At 38.1% G+C, this 23,552-nt stretch overlaps 1 protein-coding gene across 6 annotated transcripts in view; it reads left to right on the plus strand.

Annotated features, from left to right (window-relative positions):
- The window catches only part of LOC115213379 (CUE domain-containing protein 1), a 211,946-nt gene that overhangs the window by 156,049 nt on the left and 32,345 nt on the right, over window positions 1-23,552 (plus strand). For 2 of the 6 annotated variants that reach the window (XM_036504029.1, XM_036504032.1), the window contains exon 1: window positions 12,697-12,855. The exons of the other annotated variants lie outside the window; for them this stretch is intronic. In XM_036504029.1, coding sequence (XP_036359922.1) covers window positions 12,712-12,855 — 144 coding nt within the window. In that variant the 5' untranslated portion in view covers window positions 12,697-12,711. Of the gene's footprint in view, window positions 1-12,696; window positions 12,856-23,552 lie in introns of those variants that run through there. 6 annotated transcript variants of the gene reach the window in all.

Genomic DNA, 23,552 nt, shown 5'->3' on the forward strand with positions numbered 1-23,552 from the left:
TCCATTCCAGAGGAAGAGATGGATGATGTTTGTTGACAAGAAATGTTAAACTTCACTGGTTGTAGCCCAGTTACAAAAGTGATGATTGCACCGTTTGTAATTGGGCTGCAGTCAGTGAAGTGCCGTGTACTCTCGTATCTCTGCATAATTTTGTAAACCTTCACACAAACTTGGGCATACATATATGTGTATGTATGTGTGTTTGTATATATTTATACACACACACACACATGTATATATATATATATATATATATATATATATATATATATATGAGAAAGAGAGAGGCATGGTTGTATGTATAGGAAGTTTAGTTTCCAACTTTGTGGTTTCAGGTTCAGACCCTTAGACAAGTGTCCTATAGCTTTGGGCTGACCAAAACCTTGTGAATAAGATGGAAACTGAAAGAAGCCCATTATATATACATGTGTGTATTTAAGTTTACTTATCCTGACATCACATGATGGCTGTATGTGTTCAACCTCATACAAGCTGTCATTTGTCTGACTGTAGGGAAATATTATCTTGCTTGGAAACGAGTGAGGGTTTGTGACAGGAATGGCATCTGGCCAAAGGGAAAATGTGCCTCAACAACTTCCATCTGACCCATGCAAGCCTGGAAAAGTGGACACTAAAACCATGATGATGTGGGTGTGTGTATATGTGTCATAGCCATGTAGCTCATCTACATCAAGAAACCCGTTTGCTTCCAATCCCTTCTTTCATACTCTAATTTTTCATCTCTTAGCATAAAGCTGCCTCCTCTACTGTAGTCCCTATCAGTAGAATAGGATCTTAGTGTCGCCCAGTTGCTGGTGCCATGAAAAGAAGCACCCGATAGACTCTTTACACTGGTTGGCGTCTGGAAAAGTATCCGGCCGTAGAAATCAAATCATGACGAAACAAACATTGGAGCCTGCTGCAGTCTTCAGACCCAGAGGATCTTGTGAGACTGTCCAACCAATGCCAGCATGGAAGCTGGCTGTTGAAGAATGATGATGTTTCTAAATGTCAGTGTGTTGTCCCCACCCTATGTGTTCAGTTTGCCATTTTCCATTTGTAGCCCATCATGGAGTGTCTCCTCCTTCTGTTTATTGTACAACTACTACAATGGTCTCTACTCTTCTAAACCTTCTAGTTACACCCAACCTCCACCCAGTCCTCACATCTGTGCCATCTCCTCTCATCACTCACACTTTTCTTTCATTTACCACTTCATCCAGTCCTTCTTCCCCACAATATCAAACTTCTGGAATCCTTTTTCTGACCATATATTTCCAGTAGTTGTTCTCTATATTGATGTTCCATATCTCAGGGAACCTGCAGAGGTCATGGGCACATCCCCTAACTCCTGATTAAACCATAAGACAACTTTTTCAAGGGTGAAGACACGGCAAAATGTCCTTATTGATACAAATAGTTGGTTTCTTTTCTCATAGAACTATCTCCTGCATTTCATGTCCAGCAGTTAAGGAATTTTTTTTATCATTTCTTATTTGTAAAGTTCTACCATTATAAGCACAGACTGGCTCCTGCACCAGTGACATGTAAAAAGCACCATCCGAATGTGGTCGATGCCAGGTCCACCTGACTGGCTCTTGTGCCAGTCGCACATAAAAAGCTCCAACCGATCATGGTCAATGCCAGTACCCCTGACTGGCTCTTGTGCCGGTGGCATGTTGAAAGCACCATCTGAATGTGATCGATACCAGTACCCCATGACTGGCTCCTGTGCCGGTGACATGTAAAATGCACCATCCAAACATGATCGATGCTCCTGTGCTGGTGGCACATAAAAAGCACCCACTACCCTCTCGGAGTGGTTGGCATTGGGAAGGGCATCCAGTTATAGAAACCTTACCAGATCAGATTGGAGCCTGGTGCAGCCTCCTAGCTTGCCAGTCCTCAGTCAAACCATCCAACCTATGCTAGCATGGAAAACGGACATTAAACGATGATGATGTTGGTGGTGGTGTTTACAACAATGGGGTTTGTGTTGTAGTAAACAGGAGTGTTTCTGTAGTAGTAAACCATGATGTGTGTATAACAGTGGTATTTTTGTAATCGCATGCAGTAGTGTTTCTGGTAGACATGCTGTTACGTTGCTCTGTTCATCTTCCCAGCATCAACTCTCTCTATTCTGTGTATTTTTTTTTATTTACTTATCAGGTAGTGTGTGTGTATATATACACACGCATGCTTGCACACACACAAAATCCTTTTGTAACTATGAGATAATACACACAGCTTTGTATTTCTCTGGAACACATCAACCCTGTGCCATCTCTCTCTCTCTCCCTCAAGCGTTCACCCTCTTCTGTTGTCTTACCTGTATTTCTCAGGACTTCCTTCTTTCCCGTCTGCCATCTCAAGCAAGGCACTGTCCCAACTACCTTCATTACAATTTATAAAGTTATTTATCAATGTTATATTCATAATCTTTTTCTCATTTATTTGCTGATCAGAGCAACTAAATAAAGCACATGTTTTGAAAAATTCAAAAAACCAAAATTTCCTTCAACAACATCCAGGCTGTATTCTTTAAATCTCATGATTTAAAGAATACAGTCTGGATATTGCTAAAGTTTGAGACATAATAACTGCAATGGTTTTTGCTTTTTTTTTTCTGTCTTTTGTGTCTGATTTTGCAGACCATTTTAGACTTTCGTTTGGTATTGTGTTCTTACTCATAAGCACTTGTCACTTTGTGTGTTGAGTGTATGGACAAACTCATTGACTACATAATTTATCAAGTTTGGCAATATTGTGTGGGGCAGATGAATTTCTATGTTGCATTGGTGCTATGTCACAGCTTGTTTAGATTTATAGTTGCAAAATGGTTGCATTGACCAATATTTAAAGATTTGCAATAAACTATTAAACTGAGTTTATCTTTAAGTTCTATGCATTCATCATCATCATCATTGTTTAATGTCTGTTTTCCATGCTGGCATGGGTTACACAGTTTGAGGTCTGGAGAGCCAGCAGCTGCACCAGGCTCCAATCTGATCTGGCAAGGTTTCTATGGTTGGATGCCCTTCCTAATGCCAACCACTCCTAGAGTGTAGTTGGTGCTTTTTATATGCCACTAGCATGGGAGCCAGTCAGGCAGCACTGGCATCAACCACATTTAGATGGTACTTCTTTCATGCCACTGGCACAGGAGCCAGTCGGAGTGAAGGGGCTGGCACCACCCACATTCGGATGGTGCTTATTGTGTGCCACCAGCACTGTTAACGGCCACAACTACAATTTCCATTTCATTTGATTTTGATTTACTTGGACTCAACAGGTCTCATCAAGCACAGCATGTTGCCCAACGATTCAAAGGTACTTTCTAAATGGGCTGATTAATTTTATTGATGTTTTAAGTATTTTCATCTGTTTTATATTGTGTGGTGATACTGAAAGCCAAACAATATGATTGCTGTTTTTAAATTTACATGTTTACCATCTTAAATCTATGCAAGAACATTCATAGAGCATTCTTAGATCCCAGCCATTGTTAACATTATCATCATCTTTAGTGTTCATTTTTTTATTCTATTTGTCACTTGTCAGAAAAGTTTGCTGAACTGCTCCTGTCAAAGTCATTTTGTGAATGGAACCAAAATAGTTCCATCTTAAGCTACTTCCTTCCCAGTTTTCTTTGGTCTGTCTCTTGCATGTTTCAATCACACTGTCAAATCACTGCACGATTGAGTGTAGTCAAATGTAAGATTTCTGAAAGCCAATTTGTGCCAAATATATTGCGATTATCTTAGATGGAGCTTGAACGAAAGAATACTTGAAAACTGGAAATGTTCACCTGTATGTAGGATCTTTAGATGAAAATAACAGGCTATTTTGGGTTTATATAAGACCTGTTGTTCTAATTTTCAGAGATGACAATCATTGGTTGTTTCTTTTGAAACTGTTTAAGATTATATACGACTTTCAGTCGTTGGACTACGGTCATGCTGGGGCATCACTTAGAAGAGTTTAATCAAACTAATTGACCCAACATTTACTTAAGTTTAGTATTTATTCTGTTGGTCTCTTTTGCTGAATAACTAACTTATGGGAATGTTTGTTTCAGTCATTAGACTGTGGCCATGCTAGAGCACCACCTTGGAAAATTCTAATCGAACAAATTGCCCTCAATACTTTTTTTTTTTACCTTTTTTAAGCTTGATATTTATTCTGTCGATCCCTTTTGCAGAGCCGTTGTTATGGGGATCTATTTATATACCAATACCAGTTGTCAAGCAGCAGTGGGGGACAAACACACACACACACACACGTACATATTATATATACAACAGGCTTCTTTCAGTTTCCATCTACCAAATCCACTCAAGTCTTTGGTCAGCACAGGGCTATAGTAGAAGACACTTGGTCAAGGTGCCATGCAGTGGGACTGAACCTGGAGCCATGTGGTTGGGAAGAAACTTCTTAGCACACAGCCACACCTGTAGATATAAAATAGTAACAGTTAAAAAGTGTGTGCTTGCACACACACACACATGAGTGCATACAGATGCACATGCATATATGTGCACAAACACATACACAACATGCAAACGCACACAAGCAGGTAGGCAGGTGGCACAGTACACCTAAGGGTAAATGCATGTACATAGAGGTGCAGGCATTTTAATTGGATCAGCCTAGAGGAAAGGGCTGTGATTATGGTCTTTGCAGGTTTTCTCTCTCTCTCTCACACACACACAAAAATATGTATGCACGCACACATAAACATAAACGCATATCAGTTAATCAACCAGCCATTCCTTTCACATATATGTTGCACAGTTAGTTTTAGGTGTTTCTCATTATAATTGTAACAATTAAAAACAGTAATTAGCCAAGTTCTTAATTTCCTTTCTTTAATCTACAGAAAATTTAAACTCACTTTTGGGCTTGTCACATCAAAAATATTGTGTGTATATGTATGCTTGTGTGTGTGTGATACAACCATGCCTGTGCACATATATATTAAACAAAATGAGACAACAAGGCCAAGACTGGGGGGAAGTTTTAGGACATTCATAAAGACGAAGTTAATCTTACAGCTGTTTCTGGGATATCCCTAATATCCTAGAAATTGCTGTAAGACTAACTTTCTCTTTATGAATGTCTAAAAATTCCACACAGCCTTGGCTTTGTTGTCTCATTTTATTTAATATATACATATTCACACAAGGCCCACATTAGACTCCTCATTCATATTATTATTATTATCAAACCGAGAGTCTAACTATAGCCCTTCTGTAGCACTTACATCGCCTTACCTGTCATCTTGGGTCTTCTGGATACCAATACCTCTCTCTCTCTCTCTCTCTCTCTCTCTCTCTCTCTCTCCTCTCTCTCTCTCTCTCTCACACACATATATAATATATATATATATATGTGCGCAGGCATGGCTTGTGATACAAAGTTTGCTTCTCAATCACATAGTTCCGGGGTTCAGTCCCACTGCATGGTACCTTGGGCAAGTGTCTTCTACTATAGCTTCAGGCCAACCAAAGCCTTGTAAGTAAATATGGCAGGCAGAAACTGAAAGAAGCGTGTGTGTATATATATCAAATGAATGTCTTATAAAACTATTCTGCATGTTGTTGTATCTGTGTTTGTCCCCTACCATCGTTTGACAATTGGTGTTTACATCCCTGTAACTTAGCAGTTTGGTAAAAGAACTGATAGAATAAGTGGCAGGCTTAAGAAAATGTAAATACTGAAGCCAATTCATTTGACTAAAATTCTTCAACATGGTACCCCCAGCATAGCCGCAATCTAATGATTGAAACAAGTAAAAGATAAAAGATTTATAAAATGTATGTCTTTGTATGTGTGCAAAATTTACATTTTGTTTCTTTTGAAACACCTCCAAAGCATTTGCGTTCACATTGTGTTTCTTATTCTTTTATTTGGAAAAAAATAAGAAGAGATATTTTGAAGTAAAGTTAATCAAGTCTTTGATAGCAGAATGTATGTTCATGCATTGGTGTGTTTGTGTGTATGGTGCCTGCATGTGTCTGCTTGCTTGCTTGCGTGTGTATGTGTGTGTGTGCGCAGACAGGATTGGTACAAGTAGATAATGAAACAGAAGGATGGTAATTATTTGAAGGAAGCTATTAGAAGACATATTAATAAAGATAATACAGATAATAAAGCAGAGGAAAAGTGTGATATTATTATGATGAAGTGATGTTATGTGTTGGCAAGTGTTTGGTGAAGAAAAACCTGCCAAATTGTACCGGAAAACATTGGCAAACCATTGGCTACAATAATAATTAACTCGGTAGTAGTAGCTCTGCTTATGATTCAAAAGTTAGTTTTTCCTGAAGTATTCTGAGAAATAAACATTATTAGACAAAAATCACGAACAAATACTGAATTTTTTTTCCTCTTCTTTATTTCTCCTCCCCCTCCTGATCCAGTGTCTGTATTCTCTCTTATGTTCACCTTGTTTTATGTTAAGAGTTACTCTGACACCTTATCACCACCACCCTTTTATTTTGTTTCCAGCTATTCCCACCCACCCTTATATAATGTGGTTAGCCTAGCCACGTAGCTCTTCTAAAGAAAGTATAGCTAGACACCTGTGGATATTCCTCCATCATATTTTAGCCTTTCAGTACCTGGCATAAAGCCACCACGCCCCCCCCTCTCTCAAATGCACTCCCACCCACTCAGTCAAGAGAGCATTTTTCTTTTCTTGCCTTGCAAGTTACTTGGCAATCTCACTAGTACCGGTGTCATGAAAATGCACATACTGCACACTGCAAAGAGGTTGGCAGCTTGCGACGGTGCCACGTAAAAAGCACCGAGTACACTCTGTAAAGTGGTTGGTGTTGGGGATGGTGTCCAGCTGTAGAAACCATACCAGCTCCTGTCAACAGGGAAAATGGATGTATATCGCTCATGGTCTGTGTGTGTGTGTATGTAAGGAATTTCATTAGGGTGCAGTTGAAAAACCCTCACAAAGCATCAACAGCAGCAGTCTAGAAAAAAGCTTTGCATCTGTGCATGAGATGGAAAAACTAGAACTTATTTTATTGAGACATAACTTGTCCCAAATATTCCAGAAATCTGTCCTAATCTGAAAACCTGTCCTTTTAGGGAAGACTTGCTCTGAAATGGAATAACAAAAACCAAATAAAAATTGAAATGAAGGCACTCTTGTGAAAATTGCCTGGCAATTATGAGATGCTTAGCTGGAACACACACACTGTCCCACGTGTGTGTGTGTGTAAAGATGACCTTATAATGAACCATTGAACTTGCCTCATAGTGTACGATTAATTTAAAATTTTATAATACATTAGATTCCCAACCTAGAAATGGTACAGGAAAACGGTGGATCCATAGGTTAGCGCTGATTAAAATATATAACTTTGAGTATTCTAAATTAATTCTAGCGTGAAGGAAAGAGTAGGTAGGGAGAAGGAGGAAGAATAATTCGTTAAATGAAATACACACAACAGGGAGCAGCTTGTTAAAGCTAATGAATGTGTAAAATAATTAAGAAATGTTGTATTGTCAGTTACAGGTGTGTCAATGACATCTTGGGTACAATGTAATTTATCATCATTAAGGCAGTGAGCAGGTAGAATTGTTAACATGTCGGGCTTAGTAGTATTTCGTCCATTCTTTACACTCATCATCATCATCATCATCATAGTTCAAATTTGGCCAAGATTGACTTAGCCTTTCATCCTTTCAGGCTTGATAAAGTAAGTATGAGTTGAACATTGGGATTGATATAATTGACTTGCTCCCCCCCACTAAAATTGCCGGCCTTGTACCAAAATTTGAAATTATTGGTGCCCCAGCATGGCCGCGGCCTTCAGGCTAAAACATTTTAAAGGATTTTTTAAGGATCGTTAAGGCGACCAGTTGGCAGGATTATTAGCACACTGGGCGAAATGCTTAGCGGTGTTTCATCTGTCTTTACATTTCTGAGTTCAAATCCGGCCAAGGTCGACTTTGCCTTTCATCCTTTCAGGGTCAATAAATTAAGTACCAGTTGTGTACTGGGGTCAATCTAATCGACTAGCCCCCTTCCCCAAGGTTTCGAACTTTGTGCCTAGAGTAGAAAAGATTTTTATTATTATTATTGAGGGACTTAGAGCAAGAATCCAATTCACATTCGAATCTGCCCGGATCATATAAAGAATGAATAGATATGTTATCATTTAGATTCTTGCTGCTCTGCATGCATCTCCTATCAGCATACACCAACAAATCATGTGTTTGCTGACTTCTGTAAACAAGAGCCAGTACTTTTGCTAGATTCATTGACCTGGGAGGGTAACTTTGACCGAAGAAACACAATAACGTCAAGACACCACAGTATCTCGAAGTTTTATTACGTCAATGGAACCCATTACATCAATGACACATTGTCTAAAAGGAGATGTTCTCTGATGATGAAAAACAACAGTGACTAGATGTTCACATTTGAATCTGCCAGAAATGTATTGAGAACGAAAAAAAATTTATATTTCTCATATATTCTGCAAGGAGTTCCACTGCATATTAACATAAACTGAAATGTTTACCCTTCTCCACCTCATCACCCTTGCATTCTCCTCCACATCTCCCCCCTCTCTCTCCCTCTCTCTGGTATAAGTTGATTACACACTCACTGAGAACTGCTCTACTTCATTGATATTATCAGATCTTATAACAGGTCAGTAGAGTGCCAGGAACAGTAGAGTACCACAAACTGGTGCTGTTATCTTTGTTAACTAAACAAACAAGATTCAACTGAAAGAATCAGTCAGTGTGTCTGCTGCCAGGTATTAAAAACAACTGATTGAATCAAATATCAGATTTTAGTGGGGGTGTTCAGTTTTGTTGTTGGTGATGATGATGATGATGATTATGTTGTTATTGGAGGTTATCCTATTGATAAATCTGAACAGGATATTGGTATTGATAATCTAAATATTCTGGTTAACTTCATAACAATATCGATAGCTGTAATATCAGTGGTTCTTTGCCTTTTATAGTTCAGCAGCCCCCTTAACCCTTTCGTTACTGTATTTCTGTTGAGATGCTCTGTGTTTCTTTCAATTAATTTTAAATATTACAAAGAATTTAGTAAAATAACTTAGTTATCATTAAGCTAGTGTTAGGAACATAAATTGTGACTAAGGTTTGGTGGAAGATTTTTTATTAAGAACTTATGAAAACAAGACATTTGTACTACAGTGTCAGAGGCGGTTTCAGCCAGGTTGGTAATGAAAGGGTTAATGGAATGACATTTTACAAACACCTCCTTCACAAATATTACAAAAATGTTGTGCAATGTTATTGTAATTCATTGAACAGGTGCCTCTTCTCAGATATTTGCATAGATTCATCAAGCCTTTGTGTTAAAGTTTTATTGAAATTATACTAGAACTTGGCATATCATCTGTCATGATATGCCTAATGTCTGAATCCTGACAAAATTGTTTTGAAAAATCAGAAAAACAATCAAAAGTATTGTACCTGGTTCAAATATTTTATTTCTAATAAAAATCATGACTCCCTCTAAGCACACAGTGCCTCTGACATCTCTATCAAGGGAGTGATACCAGCCAGGTAAAGAACCTTTGTTTTACACATCCTTAACTCTTTCGGCCCCACTGGTACATATTTGTACCAGTCAAGAATTTTACAACCTATGTGATGCAGTATAGTACCACTCTGTTTTTTCTGGTAAGATGCTTACGTAGTATACTTAAAATTAGATGGCCTGAACACATAAGCAATATGGAGCTATGGCAAAGAACAAATGAAGTTTCGATTAGGGAGCAAATATCACACCAAATGTAGTGAAAAGTGCTTTCCAGTGGAATCCAGATGGATATAGAAGGAGAGGTAAGCCTAAGAACTTGTGGCAGAGATCAACACAAAAGGAACTAGAGAAAGGGGGACATTCATGGCAGAGTATAAGTACAGAAGCCAAAAATAAAAAATTCCAGGTTGAAAGGGTTAAACTGAATATTCTATGGTCATTGAGAAGAACTCTGTATTGTAGTAAAATTATAATGAAACCACAGAGCAGTGTACAGGTTTGTTGTTAAATTTAGATTTATGATTAAATTTAGATTTAGGTTTAAAATATCTGTGAACTAGGTGTAAATAAATAAACCAAATATTGAAACTAATAATGTTGGTGGAGCCTCTTGACAACTTTCTAATATCACATTTCTTTAGTTTTTTTTTAATAAAAATATTATAACAAAACCTTCATCTCTCAGCAACTGAGCCGTTACATACACCTCACTACCTCCCTCATCTCTCCTCCATCTCTCTCTAATCTATGTGATAAGCCACATTCTTTTTGCTTCTTTTTATTCATACCCCCACCCTGTCTACCTAACTACCAAGGTCCTCCCCTATTCTTAGAAATCTTGTGTACAGAGTAACCTCTGAAATTTTTGCTCTCCAACCTAACTGGGTCTCATTTAGTGTAAAATATTGTACAAGCTCTTTGTATGTTTCTTGGCCGGTATCCTGAGGGAGACTACCTGGTGGTATTGATTTGGCAGTGAATTAATCTGTGTGCTCTATGATGTGTTTTGTAAATATTAAATCTATCCACCAGAGAATTTGTTCTTGATGTTGGCTGATAGATGAGTGGTTTCTTCGACTAAAATAGATGAATGGTTTGATTAACCGATTGATGGATGATCTGTTTGTGATCCTAGTCGTTGTTGTCGTGGTACTCCATCGGTTACGACAATGAGGGTTCCAGTTGATCTGATCAACAGAACAGCCTGCTCGTGAAATTAACGTGCAAGTGGCTGAGCACTCCACAGACATGTGTACCCTTAACCATAGTTCTCGGGGAGATTCAGCATGACACAAAGTGGTGACAAGGCTGGCCCTTTGAAATAAACGTACAACAGAAACAGGAAGAAAGTGAGAGAGAGAGTTGTGGTGAATGAGTACTGCAGGGTTTCCCCCCACTGCCGGAACCTCGTGGAGCTTTAGGTGATTTTGCTCAATAAACACTTGCAGCACCCAGTCTGGGAATCAAAACCATGATACTACGACTGCAAGTCTGCTGCCCTAACCACTGGGCCATTGTGCCTCCTCTTGTGAATCTATAGGTTATATTGGGTACATTAATTGAAATTTCTATTGTCTTCTTTCCTGCATATTGATCTTGGCCACTTCCCACAGGGCAGTAGGGTCTCGTTTTCTTTCCTTAGAAGCTTCTTGATTCCAAGTTTTGCTTCCACACCTTGTCTCTTTAACCCTTTTGTTGCCATATTTCTGTTGAGATGCTCTGTGTTTCTTTCAATTAATTTTAAATATAACAAAGAATTTAGTAAAATAAGCTTAGTTATCATTAAGCTAATGTTAGGAACATAAATTGTGACTAAGGTTTGGTGGAAGATTTTAATTCAGAACTTTTGAAAACAAGACATTTGTACTACAGAGCCAGAGGCGGTTTCAGGTGGGTTGGTATCAACAGGGTTGATGATTGAGCAGAAAAATAACTAAAAACAGCTTTGTTTATTCAAAATGCTTATATTGTATCTAGTTGTCAGAGCATAGTGAAAAATGGCAGTGATGCAGAAAAGTCTTTTTCTTTAAACTTCGGCAGTCATTTATTCTAAATATAGAGTTGTGCATGTGTGGTTATTAACTAATTACATAATAATAATGAAAAAAAAAAAAAAAAAGCCAGATACACTCCAGAAAGATGTAAAGAAAGATGATAGTGACAAATGAAATGCAATTAGTAACAGACATACAAACATCACACATGCAAAATGTTCTTCCTTGATTTTTTTGCAGTTGTTCTATTATGAATTTTACAGGCAAGCTGAGTTACTCCCTTCAGGAATAATTCCCAAAATAAATCAGCAAAAATCAGTAACACATTGTATCAATTTTAATAGCAAATGTCACAGAATATAAATGGAATGATAGAAGCAAAGGATTACAGCTTTCTCCTTTCGATTAGGAAGTTCGTTACTTCCTTTGAAGCAAACATAAGCAAGAATGGTTTGGGGTTTTACAGGGATATTAAGAGATAAATCTTAGACACCTTCATTTATTAGAAGTAGATTACTGGTATACAAGAGTTCCAAAGGATAGCCCTTCTAAGCTGGAGAGAAAATAGGGGTATCAGGATGGAATTTTGAGGGATGCCAACCTGCAAACAATATTCCTTGCAGAACTTGTTACTCCCAACTTTCTGACGGCATTTCTGTACATAGTTTGCAAGGTTCTTGAGAGTCATTCATTAACTCATAATCTATTTAGTGACCACTAGAACATGGTGATCACTAACAACATGGTACCCTGTCAAAGGCCATCTTGGTCAATGAATGCTAGTTATAGGGGTTTGGTTTTAGTTTGACACTTTGACTTGCACCAGTTTAACCAGGCCATGGTATCAAATCTCACTGTCCTCAGAGGGCCTGTGAAGGTAGCAAGTACTTCTCCTTCTAGTAATATGTATATGTATATCATCATCATTTAATGTCCACTTTTCCATGCTTGCATGGGTTAGATGGAATTTGTTGAGGCAGATTTTCCCTACGTAAGCTAGAGACAAACTTAGAGAAGTGAGAAAAATCGACACTTTCAGAGGGCTGAGAGAAAGAATGAGCATCTATGGAACATGATTATCGTTTACAGTAGCTGTTGGTAGTTATTAGAGTATAATAATGGTAGTGATAGTAAGTTATGGTACTGGCGCTCTTGGTAACTATAATGGTGTTTATGATAATTCTTTGGCTGCCAGCAGCTGTTACTGACTGTCTTCCAACTATATTTATACTATTTCAAGTACCACGTACAGTCGGTATTTCCTATTTGCTGGTTGGTTTCACTGTAAAAGATGGTCCTGTTCTGTCTGTGAGTCAAATAAGATTTTTATATCTTTCTAATTAATTTACTTGGGTTGTTCTTTTATTATTTTAACATGGTAAATATCAATACCATGAAAAACTATACTTTATCAACAGCAGATGTATTTGGCAACTCAATACTTGAACTTAATGCTGTCTTTTTTTTTTGTTTTTTGTCTGTCTGTTTGTCTTGATCATTTTCACATATCTTTATGTAATATACTTGCAGACACCTAAAAGGGAATGTAAGCAATTTCCTATAAAGATATAGAAATAAAACACTAATTTTTACCTTTTATTTTGTGTGTGTGCGCATGCATTTTTTTTTTACATGAATGTTAGAAATTATACGTAAGTACATATTGCTATCATCATCACCACCACCACCATCACTATGATACTCATCATCATTAACCACTGAGTAAAAGCCATACTAAAAACTAGACAAGAATTCAAACATGGAATCCCATAAAAAAATGTTACTCTTTGCTGCACACTTTTCCAAGATTGTGAAATACCTAAGGGTAGAGATGGGTGAGTGGGTGGCAATATTCTCTCTCTCTCTCTCTCTCTCTCACACATCACCCAATAAATTTTTCTCAATGAATGATTCCTACTTTCAGCAAAGGTGTGAACTAACTTTTGCTACCTAAAGACTAACCCAATTCTATTTTTGTTTTTCCCCATTCCCCACTTCATTAACGAAATACTTAAGATAACATTTAAGAAAAAGAAACATATGAAGCAAGTGTTTGAACAATTCTTCTTTTCTAGAAACTATATGTTGCTCTATAGAACAGCAGATTTTATAACATCTTTGCCTTAATCAAAACTCATTCATGAGAACATTTTACTTTTTTATTTTTTTTTTATTTTTATTTACTTGCTGGTTCTGGGAGAAACGGCAATGTCCATGGCCCTCACAGGCCTTTTTAGAACAGTGAGATTCATGCTATTAATGTCCATCTTTAATCTTTGAAAGTTCAACACGTTCTCGAAAGGCATAAAGAAGGAGGAAGTTCCAGAATAGCAACATTCTGGGAGGGAAGGACTGGGTATCGGGATTAGTGCAGGACTTTTGTGAGGTTGGATGCAGAGACATAAGGGTGATGAGCAAGGAAGAGACAAGTAGATCTGGATTGCTTGAGTCGGGTGGTATGAGTCTAACTTTATTCATTGCATCACATGCTGACAATATTGTCATCAAAGTTACACAGAATAATCCAGGATAATGCTACATGAATTTGTGTATTCATAATCCAGATATTTAGTTACTTACCAAACAAATCCATTGCTAGATTCTGTCAAAATAATAATAGTGAACATCTCAAGTTGTTGACTATTAATTCTGTTGAAATATTCTACCTTCGCCTCAGCAGATATTGAAAAATAATGTCTCCTGGGGCTAAATTACATTCGTCCTAAACCAGGACTGCCATGTTATGTTAGCAAACAATCTTTACTCCAAAGTACTGTTGCTGAATATCTCTTGTTGTGAGTGTAATAATATAATTAATAATAATAATTATCATTATTATTATTTCAAATGTTTTTCCACTAGGGTAGCTTGGTGGAGGTGGGGATGAGTTGATTACATCGACCCCAGTGTTCAACTGGTACTTATTTTATCGACCCTGAAAGGTAAAGTTGACCTCAGCAGAATTTTTTGAACACAGAATGTGGCGATGGGCGAAATACTGCTAAGCATTTTGTCCAGCGCATTAACGATTCTGCCAGCTCACCACCTTAATAATGATAATGATAATAATGGTAATAATAATAATAAGGATAATAATAATAATAATAATATCGGTTTCAAATTTTGGCACAAGTCCAGCAGTTTTGGGGAAGGGGCTTAGTCAATTACATCAACACCACTGCTAGTACTTATTTATCGGCCCCAAAGTTGACCTTGGTGGCATTTGAACCCAGAACATTGATGGATGAAATGCCACTAAGCATTTTGCCCAACGTGGTAATGATCCTGCCAGCTCTCTGCCTTGATCTTTAATAATAACATTCTTAGTACCCTGTACTTATTGGTTTTCTATAATCTTTAAGGATATTTTTCTTGGGCTCTGAGAATTTGCTGGTCCTTAAATAGTTATTGACACTGCTTTAATGTGCCTGATATGTCAAAATATTCAGGTACACTATCAATTTTTGATATCCTTGGGTCCAAATCTGGTCCGGTGTTGAGGGGCATGCACTGTTGCAGTATGTTGCTGCATTCATCATTTGTTGGTCTGTTCCTGAGTCCCATCCCCAGTCAGTCCCCTTCTCTATGAGATATCTCTTCATCTGCTGTGACCATGTGGCATGTGGTCAACAAAGAGGGGAAGAAGCAGAAAGTTCCAGACCCATGCTAGGTTATACAGTTCTATATTTAAGAGTTGAGGAATTATGTACATTATTTACATTATTTACATTTGACAGGTACTGACCTGAATAATGATAATAATAATTATAATAATAATAATGATATTAACATTGAAAAATACCTTAGGAATGAGAACCCAGGTTTGAAATTTCCCCAAGACACATCATGAAGGCTGGAGGGTATATCAGCTGAAATGTTGTGTTAACAAGATGAGGACAAATATCCATCATCATCATCATCGTTTAACGTCTGTTTTCCATGCTAGCATAGGTTGGATGGTTTGACTGGGGTCTGGGAAGCCAGAAGGCTGCGCCAGGCTCCAGTCTGATCTGGCAGTGTTCCTACAGCTAGATGCCCTTCCTAACGCCAACCACTCCGTGAGTGTAGTGGGTGCTTTTTATGTACCACTGGCACAGGGGCCAGGGGAGGGTGGCAATGACCACGATCGGTTGGTGCTTTTTTACGTGCCACCGGCACAGAAGCCAATCAAGGCAGCACTGGCATCAGCCACATTTGGATGGTGCTTTTTACGTGCCACCGGCACAGGTATCACAACTACAATTTCCATTTGATTTTTATTTTGATGTTGATGTACTTGACTCAATAGATCTCCTCAAGCACAGCAGGTCGTCCTACGATCCAAGGTAAGCACAACAGGCCATCCTGCGATCCAAGGTCCATCAAATGTAAATAATGTACCATGCTAGGTTAGTTATCTCTTTTGTTGGATTGACAGAATGCATGTAATTATAATTAAAGGTAAATTCCTAGATGTTTGCTGTCATGTTATTAATAACTTTTTCTCTTCTAAACCTTCATGACACACCTTTGTTTATTCACTAGAAACAACCCTTCAACTACAATAATATGAAGGCACAAACATTTAAAAAAAAATCTAACGCAATGTGCTAATCTCATAACCACTGGGCCCCCAGTGGACCCTCTCTTGAAATGTAACTGTGAAGGGTATATATTTACCTTTTCCTCTTTCACACTGGGACACTATACTCCCCACAATGAAAGTAAAGTTATCTCTTAACTTGCTCCTCATAGAAGAAGAAAGTCTTTAGGGGGCAAGCGTTGGTGTTAGTTTTAAAAATTTGCGTCTTTATATTATTATAGTTAGATGTAAGGAAAGCTTCTTCACCCTTCCAGTGTGTTACTAGTGAATAAACAAATGTCTCATAAAGGGTTGGTTATGAAAAAGTTATCAATAATGGTTGAGGGAAATTTAAGTGTTCTCACAGAATCAGGTTGGGAGGTGCCAGATAATCAGAAATGTATTTGTGTAATCTTCTCTCTTCTTGTGTTTGTGGTTTTAATTCCTGTTTCTTCATTGTCCTCTATTTTATCCTGATATGGACTTCAAGCTTGAAGTTTTGTTAAGAGTTACGATAAACTTGCAAAAAAAAATTAAGGCAAACATAAATTGTGTTTTTTCTCTTGTCTTTCATACAAAGATAATCACGAGTCCTTTCTCTTTGTTTCTTCTCATTTAATAATAATAATAATAATAATAATAATACTTTTTATTCTGAAATAAGATGCTTGTCTATTCATTATTGTAATGTACTTGTTTTATAAAACATTCTTTTAAATAGTAGACATCAATCACAAACATCTCTTGTTTGCACCATTTTTGGTGTAATTGTTTTTCTTTTTCTCATCTACTGCTCTGACATTAAAATACAATTTTATGCCTGAAGCTAATCAATTAATTACACACAAAAAAACAGCAGCAGCAGCAAGAGCAGCAATAAGAACAGAGACAATCCACTTTCACAATTGTTAATGATTACTTGCGATATTAGCTTAGTGACAGTTATTTTGGAGTTAACAATTCTAAGTGTTTATACACTGGGACAATAAAATTGTCACTGAAGACTCTGTGTGAGTGTGTGTATGGGGTGGGGCGTGGAACATGGTTTTTATCCAGCGAAACAAGACTGTGATATTTAGGTTAGCTTAAACAAATATTTGAGGAAGAAAAAAGCCCATTTCAGTCAGTGGATTGACAGAAATGGTATAGTGCTGTGTAAAATGGTTTTGTATGTGTATTTACATTATTCTGTTTTTTTTTTCTTCCATACTTGCACAGGTTGGATGCAACATAGAATGTTTCTCGGGTTACCCTCCCCTTTTCAATTCCTTTCTGGGGTTCAATATTCTGATATCAGTGTCTGCTACTTCTCCTTATATCTATTTCTTTACTACCCACAAGGGGCTAAACACAGAGGGGACAAACAAGGACAGACAAAAGGATTAAGTTGATTACATTGACCCCCAGTATACAATTGGTACTTAATTTATCGACCCTGAAAGGATGAAAGGCAAAGTCGACCTCGGCGGAATTTGAACTCAGAACGTAGCGGCAGACAAAATGCCGCTAAGCATTTCGCCCGGATTGCTAACGTTTCTGCCAGCTCGCCGCCTTATATCTTGTGATCTTCCTCTCCCACAGGTTCATTTCCTCTTGGATTGTTCAGTTCTTCACGAACCATCATTCTTCATATGCGTCATGTATCCAAACCAGTATGGCACCCATCTTGCATACTACAGCAGACTCCTCTTGCACTCATCCTACCCCCTCAGCTCACGTGTACTCCATAACTCATGCGTGTTAACACTGCATACTCAGTGGACCATGACCAACTCATTTTCTATCCAATCTTCACACATTCTTAGCCTTTAACCCTTTTGATACCAAACTGCCCGAGACTGCTCTTGGTTCTATGATACATATTACTGTTTAAAGCAGTGGTTCCCAAAGTGGCCAGTATTGCCCCCCCCCCCGGCAGTGGAAAGTTCCAAGGGAGCCTTGAAGAAAAGTGGGTTGATAATGGGGAAGTGATTCATGTAAAAGTAACAAAATAATGGGTTAATGGCCATGTTTACTACCATGCCACACAGCCATCACACAACCATTATACTATCTGCCCTTAACTAGAATTATCTTTGTTATCAACAAAGGTGGATAGCTCCCTTAAACTTATCCCACCCCATTATTATCCAGTTTACTTAGCTTTTTGCAACACCTCCGCTCTATTTTGTGAGACTTCAGAACATTCAGAATGGACGGTCCTTATGACCAGTGACTCCTGTGTCTCTGCTACATGCACAGCCCTTCTGTCAACCTGCCTGTTGTTCCACTACACCCCTGGAAAACGTATACGTTTACCTTGGCTGCACAGTACAGAGTTTTTCGCTCCTCCTCATCATCATCGTTTAACATCCATTTTCCATGCTGGCATGGGTTGGACGGTTTGACTGGGGACTGGCAAGCCAGGAGACTGCTCCAATCTAATCTGGCAATGTTTCTACAGCTGGATGCCCTTCCCAATGTCAACCACTCTGAGAATGTAGTGGGTGCTCTTTATGTGCCACTCAGGAGCCACTCAGGCACACTGGCATCGGCCATGTTCAGATGGTGCTTTTTATGTGCTACTGGCACAGCAGCCAGTTGGGGTGGTGGGGGCTGGCATTGACCACGTTTGCATGGTGTTTTTTACATGCCACCACCAGCACTGGGAACCAGTTAGGTGGCACTGGTAACAACCCATGCATGAATGGTGTTCCTTTCCGTATATTCAGTATGACCACTTCCCGTATGGCAGTAGAGTTTTCTCTTTATTCTTGCTTTCTGTCCCTTGTGTTTGTTAGATTTACTTTACAGACTTTGAATTCTAGGATCTGCTTCCATGTTTGGAAAATTTTCTGTCTTTTACAGAATCACCTAGGAGAACTATGTCATGAGCATACAGAAGTTCCCATGAGCAACTTCTCTTGACCCTTTAGTATTTAAACTAGCCAGATCCAGCCTCTCATACCTATCCTATGATGCCATTCTAGAAATAAACCATCACATCTTTAACCCTTTCATTACTGTATTTATTTTGGGATGCTCTGTGTTTCTTTCAATTTCTTTAAATATAACAAAGAATTTAGTAAAATAATTTAGTTATCATTCAGCTAATGTTAGGAACATAAATTGTGACTAAGGTTTGGTGGAAGATTTTAATTCAAAACTTATGGAAACAAAACATTTGTACTCAGAGCCAGAGCCGGTTTCAGCTGGGTTGGTAACGAAAGGGTTAAAATCTCAAAGCTATGAGATAATGCCTGATTAATTCAAAACAATGTGGATAATCTGTGAGCATTAGATTTGACATGGTAATCTGAGTGCTAAAGGGTTAGACTTCTTCGTTTATGTCCTAGAGAATTAGAATGAACAGGAGGAAACTGGAAACTGGACCCTGGCAGAGGTCCACCTGCATTGCACATTAAATTCCTTGCTGACCTTGTGGAAAAATCTCACCCTGCTGACAGCATCCCTAAACAGAGTTTATCTGGTTCTCGAAAATAAAATCAAAAACAGTCATCTACATTCGGGGTTTCTTAGCAGCCACCTGTGTGTGTGTGTGTGTGAATTAATGAATGAGACAGCTAGAGCTAGAAAGAGAGGGTTGTTGCTCAAATAACGAGCTTTCAGAAGACATATTAGCAATTTATATTTTGAAGCCTTTCTCAACTCCGCAGTCTTCCAACACATTTCTCATTCTTTCAATAAAGGACCCTGCTTTAAATGTCAACACACACACACATTGTGGTTGGTTTTATATTTGAGGTTATGCGATGCGAGTGTGGTTGTTTCGTTGAAATATTCATCCCACTCCCGTGTAAGTTATCTTCAATGAATGTTAAAGCATTTAATATTGGGGGAAAGTTGCTTCCATTTTGAATTTCTTGCCAAAATTTTTATTGAGAGCAGCAGTGAATAAATTCCATCTGTCCTATCTCCCTCATACCTCTCTCTCTTTTTCTCTCTAACTGGAATAGCTTATGTATATGTGTGTGTGTGTGTGTGTGTGTATGTGTGTGTGTGTGTGTGTATGTATGTATGTGTGTGTATATGTATGTATGTATATGTATATATATATATATATTATATATATATATATATATATATATATATATGCTTACACTTGTATATCTGTACACACACACACACATGCTTCTGAGATCCTCATATGTGTTAGTAACTAAAGCTATCTTTTTATTAGAATGTATTTTAGTCAGTTGCAATTGTTAATCCGTTGCTATCCTTCTCAGCTGTATACGTTTCCTAGTCTCTTCATCTTTAATGGGAATATCCATACAACAAATCTATTCAGAACTAGCAGTATCGCCCGGCGTTGCTCAGGTTTGTAAGGGAAATAACTATAAAGCATTTTTAGAGAGTTATAGCCAAAAAATAGCAAAAAAATGGAAAAAAAATGATGGTAAATTTTTTTGAGAGTTAAAAAAGGTGGAGTTGCGTCCCCTAGACGGTCTGTGGTTTGGGTTTCTGATTCTCGACCCCATGTCGAATTTATCGATTTTTTTCAGAACTGGGGGAACTTTTCAAAATTTTCGCTGCGTTAGTTTTGAATTATGACATTGGGCTATGTGTGTGTCAAGTTTCATCAGAATCGGTTGAAAGCCGTGGTCAGGGTGAGGGTACAAGCAAACAGACACACAGAAACACGCACAGACAAACTGCCGTTTATATAGAGAGAGATTTACACTTTGAAGATGGTCGTTTTGGAATACAAAGGAAAGTATACTTAACTAATTTTCAGACTTTATTATTTTGCTTGTTTCAGTCATTAGACTGCGGTCATGCTGGGGCACCACCTTGAAAAATGTTATTCAAAAGATTTTTTTTTTTTCCTAAGCTTGTTGCTTATTCTGTTGGTCTCTTTTGAAGAACTACCGTTGCTTATTCTGTTGGTCTCTTTTGAAGAACTACCGTTGCTTATTCTGTTGGTCTCTTTTGAAGAACTACCGAGTTATCGTGGAGATAAACACACCAACACTGGTTCAAGCAATGCTGGGACACACACAGACACACAATATGGGTTTCTTTCTGTTTCTGTCTACCAAATACACTCACATGGCTTTGGTCAGCCTGAGGCTATAGTAGAAGACACTTGCCAAAGGTGCTATGCTGTAGGACTGAACCCGAAACCATGTTGTTGGAAAGCAAATTTCTTACCATGCAGCCACTCTGCTGAAATATGTGTCTGTTTTATTGATAAACAAAAGCTGAAAAACATCTTCCTTAAGTAAATCTATGTTTGTGAATTGAGTTTTGATTTCTGTGTTAAAATTTGAGATCTTTGTGAGTGGGGGAAAAGAAAGTGTAACAACCATTAAACCTCAGATATTGTGTCTGTAGACTTTGCAAAACAAACTTTCTGCAATAGAGAATATGTGGATAAATTCTCTATGAAAGGAAGCTGTAGATGTTATGTTACATAATAATCATAGAATTAATACAGGTTTTAATAATAAAACTGAATTCACAAAGGTCTGTTTTGTATGGGAAAGAATATAAGGAGTTGAATCAACCCTTAATATTTTATTTATTGGTCTGGAGTGGACAAAAGGCAAGTTTGACTGTGGCAAGGTTTTTAAATAGTTTTTGGAATATTAAAAACCATTGATTAGATGTTTCTGCTGACTGTTATTGCTCCCATTATCCTAATCATTATATTATTGTAAAAAAACTGTTAGTGAGCTTCAGTGATTGCAATAATGGAAGCGATTTTATTGATGTTCTTTTCATTTTGAAAAAGTTTCAACAAGCATGGCTGTGTGGTCAGTTTGCTTCCCAACTACATGGTTCTAGGTTCAGTCCCACCACATGGTACTTTGGGCAAGTATTTTCTACTATAGCCTCAGGCTAACCAAAGCCATGTGAGTGGATTTGGTAGATGGAAACTGAAAGAAGCTCATTGTGCGTATGTCTTTGTCTCTGTCCCCCACTACTACCTGACAACTGGTATTGGTATGTTTATGTCCCCGTAACTTAGCGGTTCAACAAAACAGACTGATAGGATAAGTACCACTCCCAGAAAACAGTAAAACATCAGCTACATGAAGATACCTTTACCACCTGCCATGGTGGGTTGGAGTCCTGCCACACCCTCTATAACATTCAGATCATCATCATCACTTTACTTTGCATGCTGGTATGGGTATAATAGATTGCAATGGCCCAAGATGGGTTGGGAGAACCATGTCTTGCTCATGTTTTATTTTGATATTTTGATAGCTAGATGCCCTTACTCACACCAATCACTTTACAGATTGAACTGTAAACATTCTCTTGTACCAACCCCAGAAGGGGTTGTTATCTCAAACAGACAGAACTTAAAAGCCCCCTTTCAACCTTATGTTGTCTCTGCTTGTTTGCTAATCTCTTTGGAGACTAAATTGGGTGCGTTTTTATTACTTATTGTTACTGCAGCACTAGTAAGGTCATCATGTACCCTTCAATACAAAAGAGGGTCCTCATCTCTTGTCACATTGTCTCCAGTAGAGACAATATGACCAACAGTATTGGGTAGAGCAGATGGTTACCATAGATGAGTGGTTCTCAACCAGAGTCCACAGGATTTCGTTAAAATTTGGGCAATAAACTGGTTATATACTTCTATGATGCACAAAATATTTTAACTATTTTTTTTTATACAGTTCCTAATAATATTTATTTAATTATAAAAATATTATAGGATTTATTAAGCATTGAATGGCTATGAGGGTCTAGTACAGTGGCTCCCAGCCTTTTCATTACCAAGAACCCCTTTTAATTAAATAAGTTTTCCCACGGACCCCTTTTAATATGCTTATCCTTATGTATCATCATCATCATCATCGTTTAACGTCCGCTTTCCATGCTGGCGTGGGTTGGATGGTTTGACTGGGGACTGGCAAGCCAGATGGCTGCACCAGGCTCCAATCTGATCTGGCAGAGTTTCTTCAGCTGGATGCCCTTCCTAACACCAACCACTTCAAGAGTGTAGTGGGTGCTTTTATGTGCCACCAGCACGAGGGCCAGTCAGGTGGTATTGGCAACGGCCATGCTCAAATGGTGTTTTTTACGTGCCATTAATATGATTTTTTCCATTTTTTTTTGTTTTCTTTTTCCTCAATAGATACTAAGTCTACTCTTGTTACCATTTAGAGCAGCAAATTATGATGAATGGAAGCAAAAGCTTCTGAGAGGATACAAAAAAAAAAAATTTGAATTTAGTTCACAGACCCCCAGTACTACCTTTGTGGACCACAGGTTGGGAACCACTGGTCTTAGTGGATGAAAATAGGAACAAAAGGGGTCGATAGACAAAAAATAAACAAATACCATTGAGAACTGTTGCTGTAAAAGATGAACCAAGATGGGAAGGTAGAAAGAAAAAGAAGGCAGAGTATAGTCTGGGAGCAGCCGGCTGATCAGGTGACAGTGTGGAGGGATGGAGGGAGTGAGAAATAGGAGAGGGGAC

This window comes from Octopus sinensis, linkage group LG1, assembly GCF_006345805.1.
Source record: "Octopus sinensis linkage group LG1, ASM634580v1, whole genome shotgun sequence".
Lineage (NCBI taxonomy): Eukaryota > Metazoa > Mollusca > Cephalopoda > Octopoda > Octopodidae > Octopus > Octopus sinensis.